The sequence below is a fragment of the Athene cunicularia genome (assembly GCF_003259725.1).
Source record: "Athene cunicularia isolate RWA chromosome 1 unlocalized genomic scaffold, athCun1 chr1_part1, whole genome shotgun sequence".
In the NCBI taxonomy this organism is placed as follows: Eukaryota; Metazoa; Chordata; class Aves; order Strigiformes; family Strigidae; genus Athene; species Athene cunicularia.
Genome location: NW_020799091.1, coordinates 429,438 through 446,025, shown reverse-complemented (window position 1 = coordinate 446,025; position 16,588 = coordinate 429,438). Strand labels below are relative to the sequence as shown.

Below are 16,588 nucleotides of genomic sequence, written 5' to 3'. Positions count from 1 at the left end.
GTGGGGGGGTGGCTGGTGCTGGGATTGCTCTTCAGCAGCCCTTTTCGCTGAGTCCTTTTGCCATCTGTGTTTGAACAAGTCGTGATTTGTCTGGGTGGTACCTCAGAGTCGGTGAAAGCATGGTTGGGGGAGAGCAGTGTGTTTAAATGTTATTTCTCAGCAGCAGACACTCACGTGAAGCTGTGCAGTAGGTGAGCCCTGCCAAGTGACTTAAACTCCCGCTTCAGATGATGGAAAATCTGGGATAGCCCGGTTACAGATGTCAGATCTTTGAAGCAAGAGCGAGAATATGTTTTGGAAACTGTGAGAGAAGATTGACCTGGGTCTGGCTCTGTGGATGGCGACTAAAAAGGACTGGCTGGACAAGAACAACCTTGGCAACAACTTTATTCTCTAACCATGAGTCAGAGGGAGAAAATGGGTTGTAAATGGGGTGGCTTTGAATGGAATTCAGTAATTTCACCTCCAAAAGTGTGAGGGAGAAGCTCATATTCCAAGCAGGTACCTAATTATGGTTAAAGGAGATCAAGATGATCTTGCAGCAGGGTTATGGCTAGATTGTAGGGAGGGAAGTTATAGTTGCAAAGTTATAGTAGTAGTTAGAGAGAAGCAAAGGAAGCTGGCAGTAATCCTGGGGATTTGAGCTCAGGAGACGTGGTCTCGGGGTGCTGAGCAGGATGCTTCTCAGCCCTGTGCAAAGGCTTAAGAAGAATGGCGAAAACATGGAGATTTTATTAACTCTAGAGAAAAGGTGTTTTCAGGGCTATATGACTTCTCGTACGTTGCCGATTGTGAAAGTACAAAATCTGAGGTCTGGATGGTGACAAAGACCAGGGGTTGATCCTCTGGAGGAAGGCCAACCTCTGCGAGGTCCAGGTGTGTGCTGCACAATGCCTGCATGATACGAAGTGTTCTATTTGGAGGATAAAAATACCCTACAATTCCTACAGGAAATCTCCTTTGCCTTGATGCGTGAAATCAGATAACTAAAAGAAATAATGAAAAAGACAGCTACTCCACCGTGACTGAAATAAACTGTTTAGGTATTTATGCATGAGAGAGGACTATTTGTCCTCTCCTTTAAAGTAGAGCTTCAAAACATTTATTTCACATCTTCCTATTTATATTATATTTGGATAGATATAATACAATTGATATAGTTCGTATATGAAGTAATACTAACAAATTTTAATCAAATACTTAATATGAATTATTTTAAAGCTAAGCTTCATGTAAGGGTTTAATGACATGGCGCTGAGGCTAAGCAAAAAAGCTGAAGGTTAATTTGTACTGTTAGTATAGAAATAGGCATAGAAATTGGAAAGAAGCAGTTTTGAATGACTTTCAGAGGGAGTTGCTCGCTCTCGGGACAGCTGTCTGCCCTCCTGTATCTCTTGGTTATCTGAAATTGAGAGCTGGGACTCGTGGGCTCTGTTTCCTGATGTTGGGTTGAACTGTGGGGTTGTGAGCAAGTCTCTAAACCACCAGTTCACCTGTTTGGGTTGAGATTCTTGAATTTCACCGGAGTGTGCTGAAGGTTATGTGGTAAATACAAGGCTAGATTTAATGTTAAAGATGCTATTTAATCATGCTGGCTCTGTTCAGAACAGAGTTAACCTACCAAACCCTTATGCTGTACAACATCTGCCAAACCCACGATTTTTCTGTTTTAGGTGAAGAAATAAAGTTTTTATTTCTTCCTCTTGTTTTAGCCTGTTTAACTTAAAAGTCTCACCCCTTGCGGTTATTTTGGGTAATTCTGAATATACTTTATACTGGCTTCATGCATTGTAAACTTTGTTAGCACCCTGTCTTATTCTTTCCATGCGGCAGTGCATACGCTGATGGCACTGTAAGCAAACACCACGACACATTGCCTGTTCAGTTTGGTATTCCTACTTTAATGATAAACATAAAACCTTCCAACATTAGTGTTAAGGTGGCCTTAAACAGGATGAAAATCAGTTTGCAGTTTGTCTTGCTGCTGGTGTCAGCTTCTGTCGGTTATTTCCTGAAGGCAGGTGTCTCCATGTTAACTAAAAAATCAAAAATTAATTTCCTGCAACGTAGGGGGATCTGCGCTCTTCTATGAGACCTCAGAGTCTGTAAGCTAAAGGAGCTTGGTGTGTTTTTCATCTGCCTCTAATTGGCTGTGTTCTTGCAAAATGATGCCATGCTGCAGGATGTATTTTCCACGTCAGTGTTGTCGTTTCTGAAAATGCATCCTTGTGATAATTTTTATTAAGAAAATAGACAAAAGTAAAGGCTGTTAAGTTATGAACTTAATGAGGTGCTGACAAAACCCCCATGATATTTGTTGCTTCACTTACTCATCACAGGTAAACAACTTACAGCTGAGCATTTCCAGGGATTTTAAAATGGATTTTATGATGTATGCCCATGGGGTTTTTTTTGCAGTTCAGTAATATTTATGCTTGTGCAGAGCTCATTTAATAGCAATCCTGTATAGTAATTTATGTAATGCCTCCCATCTTGCTCATCTTCGGAGGGTTTTTGAATGTTCTCTGTTAGGGAAATGTTTTTGAAGGGAAGTTTGTTTACTATTGGTAGATAATGCTATAAACCTCTTTTTTTTTTTTTTCCCTTTCAAATACTTTCTGAAAGCCCTGATATGAAATCTGATGTTGCGGTTAAGGATCAAAAATTCCCCTGTCCTTCCCCTTCGAAGCAGCAGGGAATAGTTCATAATCACATTGTAGTGGCATGGCACAGTTGTATTTTTGGTTTACTGCTCTGACATCGAGTAAATCCCTTTACGGGTGATGTTCCTGCTGTGTGAGGCACTGCACATCTGACAGGAGAACAGCCTCATCCGGAGAGACTTGTGATTTACGCGTAAAAAGGAGACAAGAAGTGGAATACAGAGACAGCGAAAGTCAAATAACGATGAGGTGAAGTTCTCGTGGCGTAGACGCTTTTATGGCTGTTGTTGCAAAGGAGGGCTGGAAGGGAGATCTGGCAGGCTGGTGAGGTGGCTTTTTAAATAGGTGTTGGCTGTCCTTTCCGTGTGGGCAGGGTGGTGTGTAGGAGAGCTCCAACGTTTGTCTGAAGATGGAGCGTGGGGTAATGGATGCTGGTGTAGCAGAAGCTTTGGCTCACATTTTTCAGTCAACACGTTCAAATGCCAGGACTGCATGGGATCGAATTCCTCAACCTACGTTGCTGCGATTGTATCATTTACTTATCTCCTGCCAGCTCCATCAGCAACCAGAGACAGGAGTGGCTGGATGGTGGCATCATCTAGACCCTTGCTTTTGAACCTCATTAGTCTGTAGACTCAATACTTTGTTTCTTTAACCTTTTCTTCTTCCCCTGAGACTTCTCATCAGTCCTCCTCTTAAGCTGCGGTTTAATTTTTGGTAAGCAGTGCTCAAAACTCGACGTGGAACATCGACGGAGGCTTTCACACACACCTGTGAACTGGAAAGATTATTTAATCTACATTTGTAGGTGATAACTTCATTCATACATCTCTACAGAGCTGGTTTGAATGTGTGTGGTGTGACTCTGCTCCCCTACGCAGGTTGTGGGCTACAGATCTGTGCGGCTGCTTGCACCTTGTCTGTGTTCATGTAAGTTACTTCTACCTAGGTTTAGCTTAAGTTTAGCTAAGTTTAGTCTTATTAGGATTCAGTTCAATACAAGTGCAAGATTCCCTAGTCAGGCCACCAAAAGAGAATGTGATTAATTATACAGAGAAAAATAAGAGTGTGACTTATGATGCTGGCAAATGTGCAAGGCTGTGCTGAAATAGTCCTTTAAAATTCAAACTGTTACGGGGAACTGAAATAATGAAACTTAGAGAAACATTTGTTTGCTGTGTTAAGCATCTCATGTTTATAAATCTATTTTATTTCTGCGCTTTGAATTTCTTGAATTGGAAGCAGGGCCATTAAAATGGGTTTAAACTTAATATCCAACAGTGCTGGCAAGCTGATTTTTCCCTGGCTAAATGCTTTGCTTCATATGTACCCATGCTCTGCTTGGTGTGTTGGGTGTTCTTTTTTTATTCCTTCTTTTTTATCGACAAGCAGGTCATGTTAATGGCCTGTATGGTGTGGCTGAAAGCAGATCGTAAGAAGCAGAGGGTGGAGCAAGTGAGATTGCTGTAGGAAAATAGAAAAATAATTTACTGCAGCACTGAGATTTCTCAAGCTTCAGTCATCCTTGACTGGAAAGGCAAGTTATGGGGTAGGATGCTTTCTTCAAAACATCATTTTCAAGCTTACTCTGAAATTATTTTTCTTTGAAAAGAAGCTTTGGCCGTTTATACTGAGGACTTCTTAACCAAAATAGTAATTTTGGTAATACATTGTTAAAAGCTTAATACATGTTTCAGTAGTTTATAATAAAATGGCACCTATTACTGCATTGAAATCCATGAAAATAGATTTGTTTCTCTCTTTTTTTTTTTCATTTTATTCTTTTTTTGCCATTTTCCAGTACGATCCTTTCCTTATGTCTCTTTAATGGAGAGTCTCATTCGAGAAGTCAAAGCGGCCGAAGCAAATAGCTGTGCTGTGCCCGTGGGACTGTCACACGAGGCTGAGTGCTCTGCTCCTCACTCTGAATCTCAGCTCTGCTTGCAGCTGCAGCCTCTTCCACGCTTCCAGTTGTATATTAAAGTAATGGCACACCTGAAAACGCAAACAGTGGGGACGTTGAATCCTTGATTGTGTGGCAACACTGATATTTATATTTCAGTGAAACCACTGGATAGTTAAAATGGCTGCTGCAACATAGTTTTGACAGGCTTTTGCGGTAGCATCAGATGTACACTTAGAATTTCATCGTATTTCACAGCACATCGCCTTGATTTCTGCTACCTTGCTTCCTCTAAATTCCAGCCCCCTCCTGCCTGCAGACACACACGTGTGTGTGCAGCGTTCCACCAATACCAGCCTTTGCTAGCTTCATTCTCCTGCCTGCATTTAAGTGTTTTCCAACAGAATTGTCCAACTGACCGATGGCACCAAAAGGCTGGTTTTAAAGAAAGGTGGTGCTTCTCTTCAACTCGAGCAGTACGTGAAACTCAAACCACTGAGAGGAACTCGGAGTTCGTTTTTCAGCGTCCATTTATTTGAAGGAGCAAAGTTGTCTGAGGTTGTGTTTGAAATTGCCTGCGTCTTTGAAAGTGATTCGTTTGAATCGCCTGGTTGAAATTGAAATAAAATCAAACTTTATGGTCAGAATTCTTTGGGGAAATCAGATAATGAAGTTTGCGAAATCACTAGTGAACCAAAAGGACTGGGAACTTATAGTAGCAGCTCCTGACAGCTGTAGCAGCTGCTGCATGTCTTATTTTAAGTTTTTCACTAGGTAGCTTATTCAGAGATGAGGAGCTGGATGGGATTTGGAAATGAAGAAGAATTTGCTGTTCTCCAATACATGAATAAAAATTATGTACAATCTCCTAAGGTCCTTTAATTATCTAGGAGGGCTTGATTGGATCAGATCTGTGTAATTTGATCATGACAAATTTCAACTAATTTCTCCTAAGCAGTTTTTTTTTTCCCCCTGAAACCTTTTTAATAAGGAAACATTTTATGTATTCAGTATCTTCAAGGCAGAACTTAAAATACTGTCCTTGTCAATTTTTAGAATTTTTAAATAGAGCCTGTCAACTATGGCAGTTCTTACATATAGATAATGTTTGATTTGTTTGGGCCAGGTTCAAATATGGTGCAAGAATTAAGTGCCTCGATTGATACATGTGCTGTTCTGTAATTGCATTAGTAGTTTTAAACAGCAGGAAAAAAAAAAAAGGCTTTTCTAAAAATGGTTCTCCCTGCTTGGTACAACTTTTTTTCTTTTTAGGAAAATACCTGAATGAAAACCCCTTTAAAAAGTGGTGAGAGATTTGTTGAGCCGCGTGGGCTCCTGTTGCTCTGGGATCGCTTGCAGTATGTGCACATTTTCAGTATGTGATAAAGAGGACAAACTGCACAATAGGATAAAACTAGCTGTAGAGGGTGCCCAGAATTTGTTTTGTGATTCCAGTTTAATATGCTGGCTGGCTGGCTTGGACTTTGAGGATCATTCTAGAAAAGTTATTATGTTGGATCCATTTCTGTTTTGGTCTGCCGGATACTTTAAAAAGCAGTAATTAGTTCTGTCAGTTTAAATATTTGGTCAGCAGAATACTGCTTCAGCATAGGAAGGTGCAAAATCACAGCTGCTGTTCATTAGGCTTGCTTCTAATTTTGAACGTGTGTTGATGTATCGCTAAAAAAAGAAGCTCTAGGAAAAATAACAAAGATGCTAATTCTTTTCTTCAGAGAAATGTTGCTCTGAAATCAGCCACTGCCCAGCCTCCTGCAGTCACCAGGTGTTTTGTGGAAAATTACACATTAATTCTAACTTTTTGGGGTTCAGTATTAAATCAGAGGTTACTTACGTTTCTCCAGCATTGTTTGGAGGCAAGTATTTTACTTGTAAATACATGTAGATTGTAATTTAATCAGAGGTGCCAATAGTTTTTAATTCTCAGCTCCTCTTCACTTTCTGCTCCAATTCCCCCACAAACAGAGGATTTCTGTTGTATATTTTTCCCAGATATTTCAGATTTGACTTCCATCCACTAACATTTTCTCTGAAGGCGTTAAGTCTTGTTAAGCTGAAGCATTCACTAATGCCACTAAATCAAATAGTATGACAAGAAGTAGAGTGGCAAGTTCCCAGAGAGGGCTGGGCTCTGATTTCACAGGTTCCACTTCCATTCCATGAGATACTCTCCATGGATCTGTCTTGGTGTTAGCATCTGCCTGCCTCTTGCCTGAAAACTCTAGCAGTAGTGCTTGCGTTGGACCTCTGCCGTCAGAAATGGTGCTGGAAGGAGATACAAAAATACTCGTCTTTTGGTTGTTATTTCACATTCCGGTTTTCCCCAAGCAGAGTGGAAAGTTGAGCAATCTAACCTCATTTTTGCTTAGGAATTATGGACAGTCTTTGTGAAACTGAGCCAAGTTTCACCATTGCAGTCAACAGTTGCTTCTCAAATTCAGTGTGATTGGGTCAACCCTGTGTGGGTTTGTGCTGCTACTGGAGTAATCTGTCTCCTACTGTCCTGCTGCTTGTCTTCATCTTCTCCATTGTGCTGTCTTTGGGTGCTCTCACAGTTAGCCAGGTGAGGAACAGATCTGGAGAAGATCAGAGCAGTTTTGGATGTCCCATCATTGGAAGTGTTCACCGCCAGGTTGGACGGGGCTTTGAGCAACCTGCTCTAGTGAAAGATGCCTCTGCTGTGGCAGGGGGGTGGATGAGATGATCTTTAAGAGCCCTTTCAACCCAAACCAGTCTGTGATTCTAGGAAAACCATTTTTGTTTTCAGCTAGATCTGTTCACAGGGAGTGGTAAATCTGGAGGAATGAGGAAGGGAGAGGATGGCTTCTTCACTCCCCTCACAGGTTTAGTCTGCCTTACAGTGACTGTCAGCGTTCCCAGTAACTGGAGGGTTGCCTTTTCTGTTTGTCTGCCAGTTCCAGGAGAAAGAGCTGCTTCAGGTCAACCTAAGAGGCTTGAGACTGATACCAAGCTCTCCAGGTTATCTGATCTCATGAAAGCATCTGCTTGAGGAAAAGAGCTAAAAATCCCCTTCAATCTGAGCAGCTGAGGTGACGTTAACTTAGTTTACCCATTAACAACTCCTCCACCACCCCACCCCATGTCAGTACTGTGTTTAACCAGATAGAGCTCTGTAAAGCTGCTTGTTACATGCCCCTTTTTCCAGCCTTGATTATTTCTACGCTTCTTTGAGTCCTCTTCAGTTATACCCTTAAATTATTGACCTAGCTGCAGGTCATATTCCAGACATGGCAGCACCAGCGCTTTATGCAGTAGTAGTACAGTCTGTGCTCCAAGTTGAGGTTGTCCTTAGATGCTGGAGAGTCACACCATGACCAGGGTCACCGTGCTCTCACTTTGGTGTATGCAGTCAGCCAACAAACCACTGGCTTTCCGGAGACTGGCTATGACAGGACTGTGTGCCCCATCCCATTTATTGCAGTTTCTTGCCTTGTGCCCGGGCACGTGACTTCACTTTGGTTTTGAGATCTGTTCTTCATCTGTCACAAAAGGAACAGGTCCGGGTCCCTCTACACCTGCTCTTGCCAGTGCAGGATTAATGGATGCTTTCTGTGTGCCTTGGCTATCAGTAGCTGATTTTTGGTTAGTGCTGCACTTAATATTTCCTCCGGCAGTCTTGAATGCTTAAAACTCTGTGCTTGCTGCTAGAAACTATGACATGGCTTTTGTGACAGATCGTGAGCTTGATGTCATCAGTGACAGCTCAAACTGTCACTTTTATTTCACGTTGTTGCAGTTTGGGCTTGTAGCATTTACGTGCAACTGTGAGAAGTTTTCTTGTTTTTTGTTATGAATAATATTGATGCTAAATATCCCAAATTTATGCTATTGATGATTCATGTGATTTCATACCTCTCCTACACGATACAGATTTAATGTCCTTGCACTAGTCAACAGGCTACTGTGTTCCTTTGCCTTGTGTAATAGTGGCTGTCCATACTGTACCCTGCTTCGAAAGTGGATTAATGTCACACAACCAAAGCTTTTCATCTGTCCTGACACAGTTACTCAACCACTTGCACCAGGATTTCCCCACCTTCTGCCTCCCTTATGGGTAAGAGAGTCCACTTACAAACTTTCTCTTCTTGCACTACAGGGGAGGTTACCAGGGAGTCCCTGCTTTACCAGGTTTATGGTTACGTTGGAAGGGGTGTAGCAAGGCAGGTGACAATATTTGCTAATCACCTGGAATTACTCAGAACAGTCAGACTTAAAACCAGCTGTAATAAGCTTGGGGAAAGTCTGACTGCACTGAAATGCTGCGTTTTAAAAGGGTGATCAAATTTGTCGCTAACAGCACATCCTACCTATTCAAAGATCAGAGAAGGGAAATCATCCAAGCTGTGGGCAGTTCTCTCCATCTCCAGAAAGAACCAGAAATGGTACAGAGAGAGCGTGATCGGGGCTGGGGTGGCTTCCAGGTGAGGAGACAATCTATAGAGAAGGACTCTCAGCTTGAGAAATACATGGCCCAGGCAAGGGAAATATAATAGGGGTGTATACAGTCATTAATATTGTGGAGAACAGGAGGCAAACATTGTCGTAGTGTGGGTTTAAAAGCAAACAGAAGTAATCGTTTTTGCTCAAAGCCTAATTAAATCGTAGCACTGTTGTCACAGATGTCGTGGAAGTAGCTCTGGCTGGAAGTGACTTGTATTTTATGTGATGAGCTCATGGAAACTGCCCTCCTTTAATGCAACACAGTGCTGGGGATGTAGCCTCTGGAGATCCCATCCTGCTAATAGTGAAAATTTGGAGGCAGGTCATACACTGTTCCCTGCTTAACCCTTTCCAGAGCACTGGCTGGGCTGGCATCTCTCGGTGACACGTTGCAGAGCTGGATGGACCTTTGCTGTTTCCTCACACCGATTCTTGTAGTCCTAGAAGATAAGCTACCTGACTTACAATTGGTTTGAAGATCTTATCCATATACCAATTTTCTGTATTTCATACCAAATTCTTGCTTAGGAAATCCAGCATTAGTTGTTATTTTAATCTTGACCTGCACTGGGAGGTTTTGTGTTTATTTTTTTTTTCCTAGCAGGATGTTATATCGGTGTCGCAGCAAATGTTGTCTCCTTTCCTTGGACACTTGGACACCCGTGCAGGTGTGCTTGGTTCTCCACAATATTATGACAGCTTGTCATCTTGATATTACTTCACTGTGTTCTTCCTGATCTACAGCATTCTTTGCAAGGCTGAGGTTTGAATGTGTTATTTTTCCTTTAATCGGAGAAAGATGAAGTTGAGGCACTAAAAGAGATTAATATTTTCTGGATTTACGTAGGTGTGCGACATCTCATTTTATTTAACTGAAACTTGACAAGAGCGATACCGAAGTCTGGAAACCCACAGAAGAGAATTTGGACCATTCAGGGGGTGGTTGTTTCATGTTTCATATTCTAGAAATATCAGGGGAAATAGTAGTTTTATTTCTACAGAATTGAAAAGCTGCTTTGTCTGTTCCTTTCTGTTTCTTTACAGGAGAAACTTCCTTCAACAGAGGAGATTTTTCTTCTGTGAAGGTCTTTCACCCCCCACGCCCATGCTTGATTTTAATATTCTTTGCTGATTGCCTCCCCCAGAAGAGTTGAAGTGCAAAAAAGCCTGTTAAAATGGTGCACTGTTACTCATCCTGTATACTGGGCTCAAATCTAGCCTAATTATGTCACTGCCAAAATTAAGCACTACTCTTTTAGCCTTACTGAGTGAATATCAGCCTGAGAAACAGATTTTGCATCAACTGAGTCATCAGGAAAATTCTGATTGCAGAGCCTTTTGTTAGTAATGGGGATACAAGGAGAGGGCACAGCTGCACCTTTCCATGGAAGCAAAAAATAAATGGGTTTGTCAACTGGGCACCTTTGAGAGTTCTGGTTTATACGATGGCCACAGAACAGGTCTTCTGCATTCACCCAGTAATTTAGGGGAACTGCATTCCCTAAGGTGCTGGATATGACCTGACATTAGTACTACAGGAGCAGCTCATTTAAGGCGTAATTTGTTGCAGTGCTTTCTGATGTACCTGTCAACAAACTGCAGCAGAAATTATCCTTCTTATAGATGACTCTCGCTGCTTATGGGGAATAAAGACTGTGATTCACCTTTCGGAAATCTGTTACTGGGAAAGCCAGGCTTTTTTTTTTTTTTTTTTTTTTTTTTTTTGTGTGTGTCTGATGACAGTAAAGCAGTGTTTTTGTATGGGTCGATTATGACTTCTAAAAGAATTACAGCAACTTGGGAATAAGTGCAAAGCCTGGAGCAAACCAGAGCCTGAAAACCCCTTGTCACATGGAAGTATTCTGCCAGCATCTGTGTTTCGCCATCTTGCTGTTATGATCCTTAATTTAAAATACAGCTTGTAAAAATCTACCTTTTTAAAATTTTTTTTTTTTAATAACTAGCCTTTTGCACTCACTACCTTTTACTTGCATTGCTGGACTTGGTAGCATCCTTTCTAATGAAATGTCTGTAATTCTGAAAATATCCTAGAATAAAAACAATTGCCTGTGTAGCTCTAAGAACACAGAGGAAGGCAACTTGAGGAGTGTTTGTTGGTCTTTTTGTGATGCTGTTCTTGTGGTCCTTAGGCAGGATAGATATGAAAGCGTATACTGGACTAATTTGGTCTTGTCCCTTTCCTTCACAGTCCTGATGTTGCCCTACATGCAGTATTTAAATACTAGATCAGTTTACAAATAAAGTTTTAACCGTTGCAGTAAATTCCAGGAAACTTGAGCTGTAATTTAAACTTGCTGTTGTTACCCTTAGACCTGGTGGATTTTATTTATTCTGCTTTCAACAATGTTTATAAGGTTTTTTTTTTTTCTATATACAACACTGTTCAATTGTCTCTACAGATTTTCTACCAGCCACTCAGCCTTCGGGGCAGGTTGACTTCCAGTATGAAATTTCTTCCAAAAATTACAGGAAATTCTAGGAAAGTTGTAATCTCATAACAAGTGGTACATGGTAAATTAGTAGTAATCTTCAGTAGATAGCTGACACTCTGCTTTTCAATTCTGTGGTGTCAAGGTGACTTCTGAGAGGGATGTAATCTTTTTTTAATTATGATTCATGGGCTGAGTCATAAATTCAGGATGGCTTCCTGTGTTCCAGGCGCTGGAGTGCTCCCAGTCATGTCAGCATCAGGCTTGCTTTAAGGCTAAAGCAAGACCATTAAATGTAAAGGTATTTAATGACTTTTGACTCTGACTTTTGAAGTGCCTGGGGTCACTGCAGTGTGGGTCATTGCAAACTGGGAGATTGTACTGGGACAGTAACACCATGTACCTTTTTCTTTTTCCTTGGCTTAGGTCTGTGCAGTTTAAATCAACACTGTTCAGTCTTCTTGCTATTGCTTTACAAGGAAAATTCTCTTCTCTGTGTGTCTCCACTAGTTTTCCTGTGCATCTTTGTGATCCCTCAACAGGAGCAGCAATTATAGGGGGGAAAAAAAAGGGAGGAGTTGCTTACTGACTATAAAATTGTTGAAGTTGTATGGGAATTTCACTAATTCATCGTTTCCTTCCAGTCCTAAGCTGCTGTGTAACACCAGCGAGTTCTCTTCAATGTATATAATGACACCTATATGCCAATTTAAATGAAAGATTTAAAAAAAAACCAACCTCTTTCTTACTGATTTTTTTTGTCTTGCAGCCCTGGAAGAAAGCGTGACTTTTCACCAGTGCTTTGGAGCCAGTACTTTGAATCTATGGAGGACGTTGTGGTAGAAAATGAAACTGGCAAGGATATATCCTTTTTTTCAGATTGAATTTATCTTATTCTCAGTGACTGGGGTGATAGCATGTGTTGTTTAGTTTATTGGGGTTCTCTTCAGCTTTTTCATGTAATTCCTTCCCATTCCATTTTTTTCTTTTGTAGGGACCAGCACTAGTAACTAGAGCTAAGCTGACAGTTACGATGTTCCTGACATTGCTCCTTTAGTAATCATTAATTTTAAAAAGTATTTCTAATATAGTGTATTTTGCAGGGAAATAATCAGTTCCCACGGTTTAAACCATATCAGGATCAAAGCTGTTTATTGCTTTTTATTAACAACAAACAGGTAGTTAACTGAGAATTGGTGAACTATATGTTCAGGATTGGTATTGGCAGTGCAACAGATAAACCTTGACACTAAACGCTGAGATGTTAATAAATACTTGCAAATTTCTAAACGCCTTTCTACCACTAGTCCTGGGAAGTTCCTGTACACACACAAACATATGTGCATGGTCATATGCACCCCCAAGAAGTGTGGGGCACAAGAGCATGCGGTCTCTCCTGGGACTGAGGGGTCTCCTACTTGTGCACATCCCCTGTGGGTGATGTGGATGCTGCTCCCACTAATGCAAATGACTCTGTGAAAGCACCACGCAAGGTCACGCGGATACACCTGAGTTCTTGTGGGTCCCTACTTGTTGCACCCCAAATTGTCAGTCCACTAGCTGACTTGCTCTGGCCAAGGTGTTGATGCCATCAGAGTCTTCTCTGTCAAACTGGGTTTTGACTGCAGCTGGTTCCTCTCCAAGATCTCTGCCCCCTTTGCAAATGTTCACGTTTGTTTTATACTTCTTTTCAAGCTGACTCTTCTTTGCCAGTCTTCCAGTTACTGTTTAATCCAGCTGATGGCAGTCATCCTCTTTGACATGCTCAGACTGCTGTTGCTTCGAGGCCATTTGCTAACTGGGAGCACCCCAACAAGTACAGTGTGTGAAGGTGCTGGATCGAAGCTTCCCATCAGTCCTACTCTCTGCTTATAGCTCTAACAAAAGCAGGTTAGAGAGGTACCACCAGGTCTTCTGACCTAATTAGAAAATGCAAACATTTTAATCCGTGTTTAAATAACGCAGCCTCGTAGTTTAAATAGCTGTGTAGTTTTTAAGCATGCATATTCTAGCTTGGCTGTGAGGAAAACCAAACTTTCAAGCTATTTCTCTCCAAATACCAATTTAGTAATTACTTCTCTAACGCCAGTAGCATGTGATGCTTTGAAATGAGAACATTCTCCTTGTTGTTTTGCTCAGCTTGTCGTTATTTTGTGTCTATTAACTGCATTTATCCAATTGATCCTATGAATTCTTCATGATGCACACCTTGTCTGCCTTTGATATAAGGGCTGTGCACACCCCTGAGGCTTCATAAATAATAAGTAATAAGGATAATGGACCTATTTGGTTAGGTGGTGTACATAAGCATCTCAAATTTAAGCAAATCTTAGTTGTTGGGATTTATTGTGCTGCCTATAACCTTTAACAGAGCTTGAGCTCCCCTTTGAAAGGTTGTGGACAGACATGTACTGTGGAAGCAGCTGAATTAACGAATGGAGCTAGTGCCTACTGTTCTGCTCCAGCCACCTGTTACTGCTCCACCAGATCTCCTTGCATGAACCAACCCCAGCTGATGAAGCTGTTTTAAGCTGACACAGCTCGCTTTCACTGAAACAGCACAGGGAGCAACCTGCCTGAGAACTGTTTGCAACCAGCAGATCCAAAGGGCACTGCAGTGTTCAGCAGAAAACCCATGAACAGCCTCATTCCTAACTACAGCTGTCATGATTAGATTCAGAGGGATGCTTTTGTCCACCCCAAGAGCAGAGGGAGAGCAGCAGAAGGAGGGGAAGTGACTTGTCTCATCCATTGGTCACAGTTTTGGACACTAAACACAGATCTCACAACTCCTAGTTCTGTGCCTTTCTCAGTGACATTAGTTTTAGTGATAGTTAAACTGATTTTTCAGCATCTGCATATATACTGTAAGGGGACTTTAGCTATCATAACGAAATGTCTTTGCTGTGTAAGTTCCAGTGAGTAATTATATTGCCTTAAAAATCTTGTTTACTCGTTTATCTGACATTTTTCCTTGGAAATAATAGGAAAATACTTCAATACTACATGCTCCAAACTACATGCTGGTTTGTTTTTTTTTCTCTTAGTTGTTCAGTTTCACCGTTTGGCACAGGGGGAAAAGAGTGCAGGCAGAAGATGCATGGATTACAAGGAGGAGGAGACTTTGGGCAGCAGGGAAACAACTCTTGAAGCTTAAATAAAGTGGATTTTGTCCAGGTTGTGCTTGCACATGCTTGTTGATCAGAGGGAGAAATGAGGCCTTGGGTACAAAACACTGTTGGGTTTTGCAGACTCCAAAATACATTCGGCCAGCAAAGTAACTTCAAATAAATTTTATGAAATATCCTTAACTGTTCATACACTTTTCGAATTTACAAAAGCGGACTGGAGGGGCCTGTCTTACTGCTGTTACATGGCGGAGGCCATTCTGCTCTTTCCTGGGCTGTATTTACTGTAAGTAAGCTACTGCTGTATAGAATATATATGTATGCAAACGTAGTCCTCTGAGCATGGAAGGCAGCTAACCATTCAGCTGTGTTAAGCACGGGAAAATCAATTCAGAAAACTGTTTTATAATCTCCTGGTGCACGCCTGACTCAAGTCGTCTAAATATTTCACTGTCAGCGTGTATATTAAATAGGCAAAGCACATGCAAAGGTTTATCATCCAGGTTTTAATTATCAGCAGTAACCAAAACTACACCTGCCAAATAACTTGCAGGTTTTAATGAAGTGCCAAGATATTGCTCATCATAGCATATCCTTTTTTTTTTTTTTTTTTCAGAAGGCTGCTTTTTTGTGACTACCAGTGAAAGCTCAACAGCTTTATCTCCTCATAACAATATTATCTTTGCATGGTTGAGGTCCTGTTTGACTTGTCAAGAAAGCTCATGTGCTGCTCAGGCAACTCTGAAACATGAACTGCTGTCAGTAGGAGTGAGTGTGGGGACTGACCAAAGGAAAATTCCTCCTTCCCGCTTGTTCCCTTAAAAAATTAAAGGGAGTTAAGGAAGAAAACTTCTAAAGGATTTAAAGTAAAGTAAAATCACTTGCAGTGTGTGATTGATTGATTTATTTATTTATTTATTTATTTTTTAATTTGGGACCTTTTTAATCCAGGAACTCTTTGAGCTGTCTAGTGCCCTTAACAGAAGGATGCTGTAGGATGACTTTCATGGAAATGCAACTGAACAGATGAAATCTCTGGGTCTCCCCTATGCCCTTGGCTGTGTCATATTTGTTACCTTTTAGCAGTTTAGTGGGCTGTAGATCACTTAGTCTTTGAGCAGAGATTCAAACAAATAACAATTAACATTTTGGAAGAGTCACTACCAACTGCTCTTGAATTCCCAATGTGACTACTGTTGAGTAATCCCAATGGTGTAATCATAAACCGTCTTGTAATTTGATGAGACACATTAGAAAAATACTTTGCCAACTGGCCTGTAATTTTGATATTGAATAGTAGTTTTACACCTAACAGTTCATTTGTAACTACCTGAGACAGGTGCGGATATAGGTCTTTTGAAACTGCTGAACTTTAAGTCTTAAATCTCTGTTGCTAAATCTTGTAGTTACTTGCTTGTAGCTCACGTTGCCATGATGGACAGATGTCTTCCTGTCTTCCTATGCTAGTTTAATGTTGTTGTCTTGGTGTATAAGTGCCTTAAACAGATGTAATGAAGGTCACAGCTTTTAATTGGAGGCAGAGGTATGAAGGCATGTTTTTCTGAGTTAAGGATAGGGCTTTTTGGAAGACACTTCCACTCTGTAGAGCTCTTTATTTCCAATAGCAACACCAATACCATTTTTACATTTAAAAATCTGAGTTGAATTTAACGGAGTGGTTGCAGTCATAACACTGTACCTTACAGTTCCTGGCTTTTTATGTTACTGTTAGCAATTAACAAAGTTAGATGATATACAAGATTCACATAGATTTACACCTTGCACTTGAGGCTGCAGCTGGAGAAAGAAACTGCCACATGAATTAGCTTACGCCTTTGTGTGGCTGCTAAAGAATTCTTTCCTTTGTGCGTTTTGAAATGAAAATTTGTGCCAAGCAATCGAGTGTTAAATATTTAGGATGAACCAGAACTAAAAAAAAAAAATCCCCAAAGAACACCCGCCTGC

The 16,588-nt window shown here is 41.0% G+C and overlaps 2 protein-coding genes across 3 annotated transcripts in view; one reads left to right on the top strand and one right to left on the bottom strand.

Annotated features, from left to right (window-relative positions):
• The window catches only part of C2CD3 (C2 calcium dependent domain containing 3), a 54,094-nt gene extending 51,760 nt beyond the window's left edge, over positions 1-2,334 (bottom strand). The window contains exon 1 of the mRNA XM_026849851.1: positions 2,331-2,334. Coding sequence (XP_026705652.1) covers positions 2,331-2,334 — 4 coding nt within the window. The remainder of the gene's footprint in view (positions 1-2,330) is intronic.
• A 66-nt stretch (positions 2,335-2,400) lies between these two features.
• PPME1 (protein phosphatase methylesterase 1) overlaps positions 2,401-16,588 on the top strand; it is a 28,166-nt gene continuing 13,978 nt past the window's right edge. Inside the window, exons 1-3 of one of the 2 annotated variants that reach the window (XM_026850269.1) lie at positions 2,401-2,405; positions 12,265-12,358; positions 14,817-14,909. In XM_026850269.1, the coding sequence (XP_026706070.1) occupies positions 2,401-2,405; positions 12,265-12,358; positions 14,817-14,909 (192 nt within the window). Of the gene's footprint in view, positions 2,406-2,771; positions 2,908-12,264; positions 12,359-14,816; positions 14,910-16,588 lie in introns of those variants that run through there. The other variant, XM_026850277.1, reaches the window with a different exon arrangement.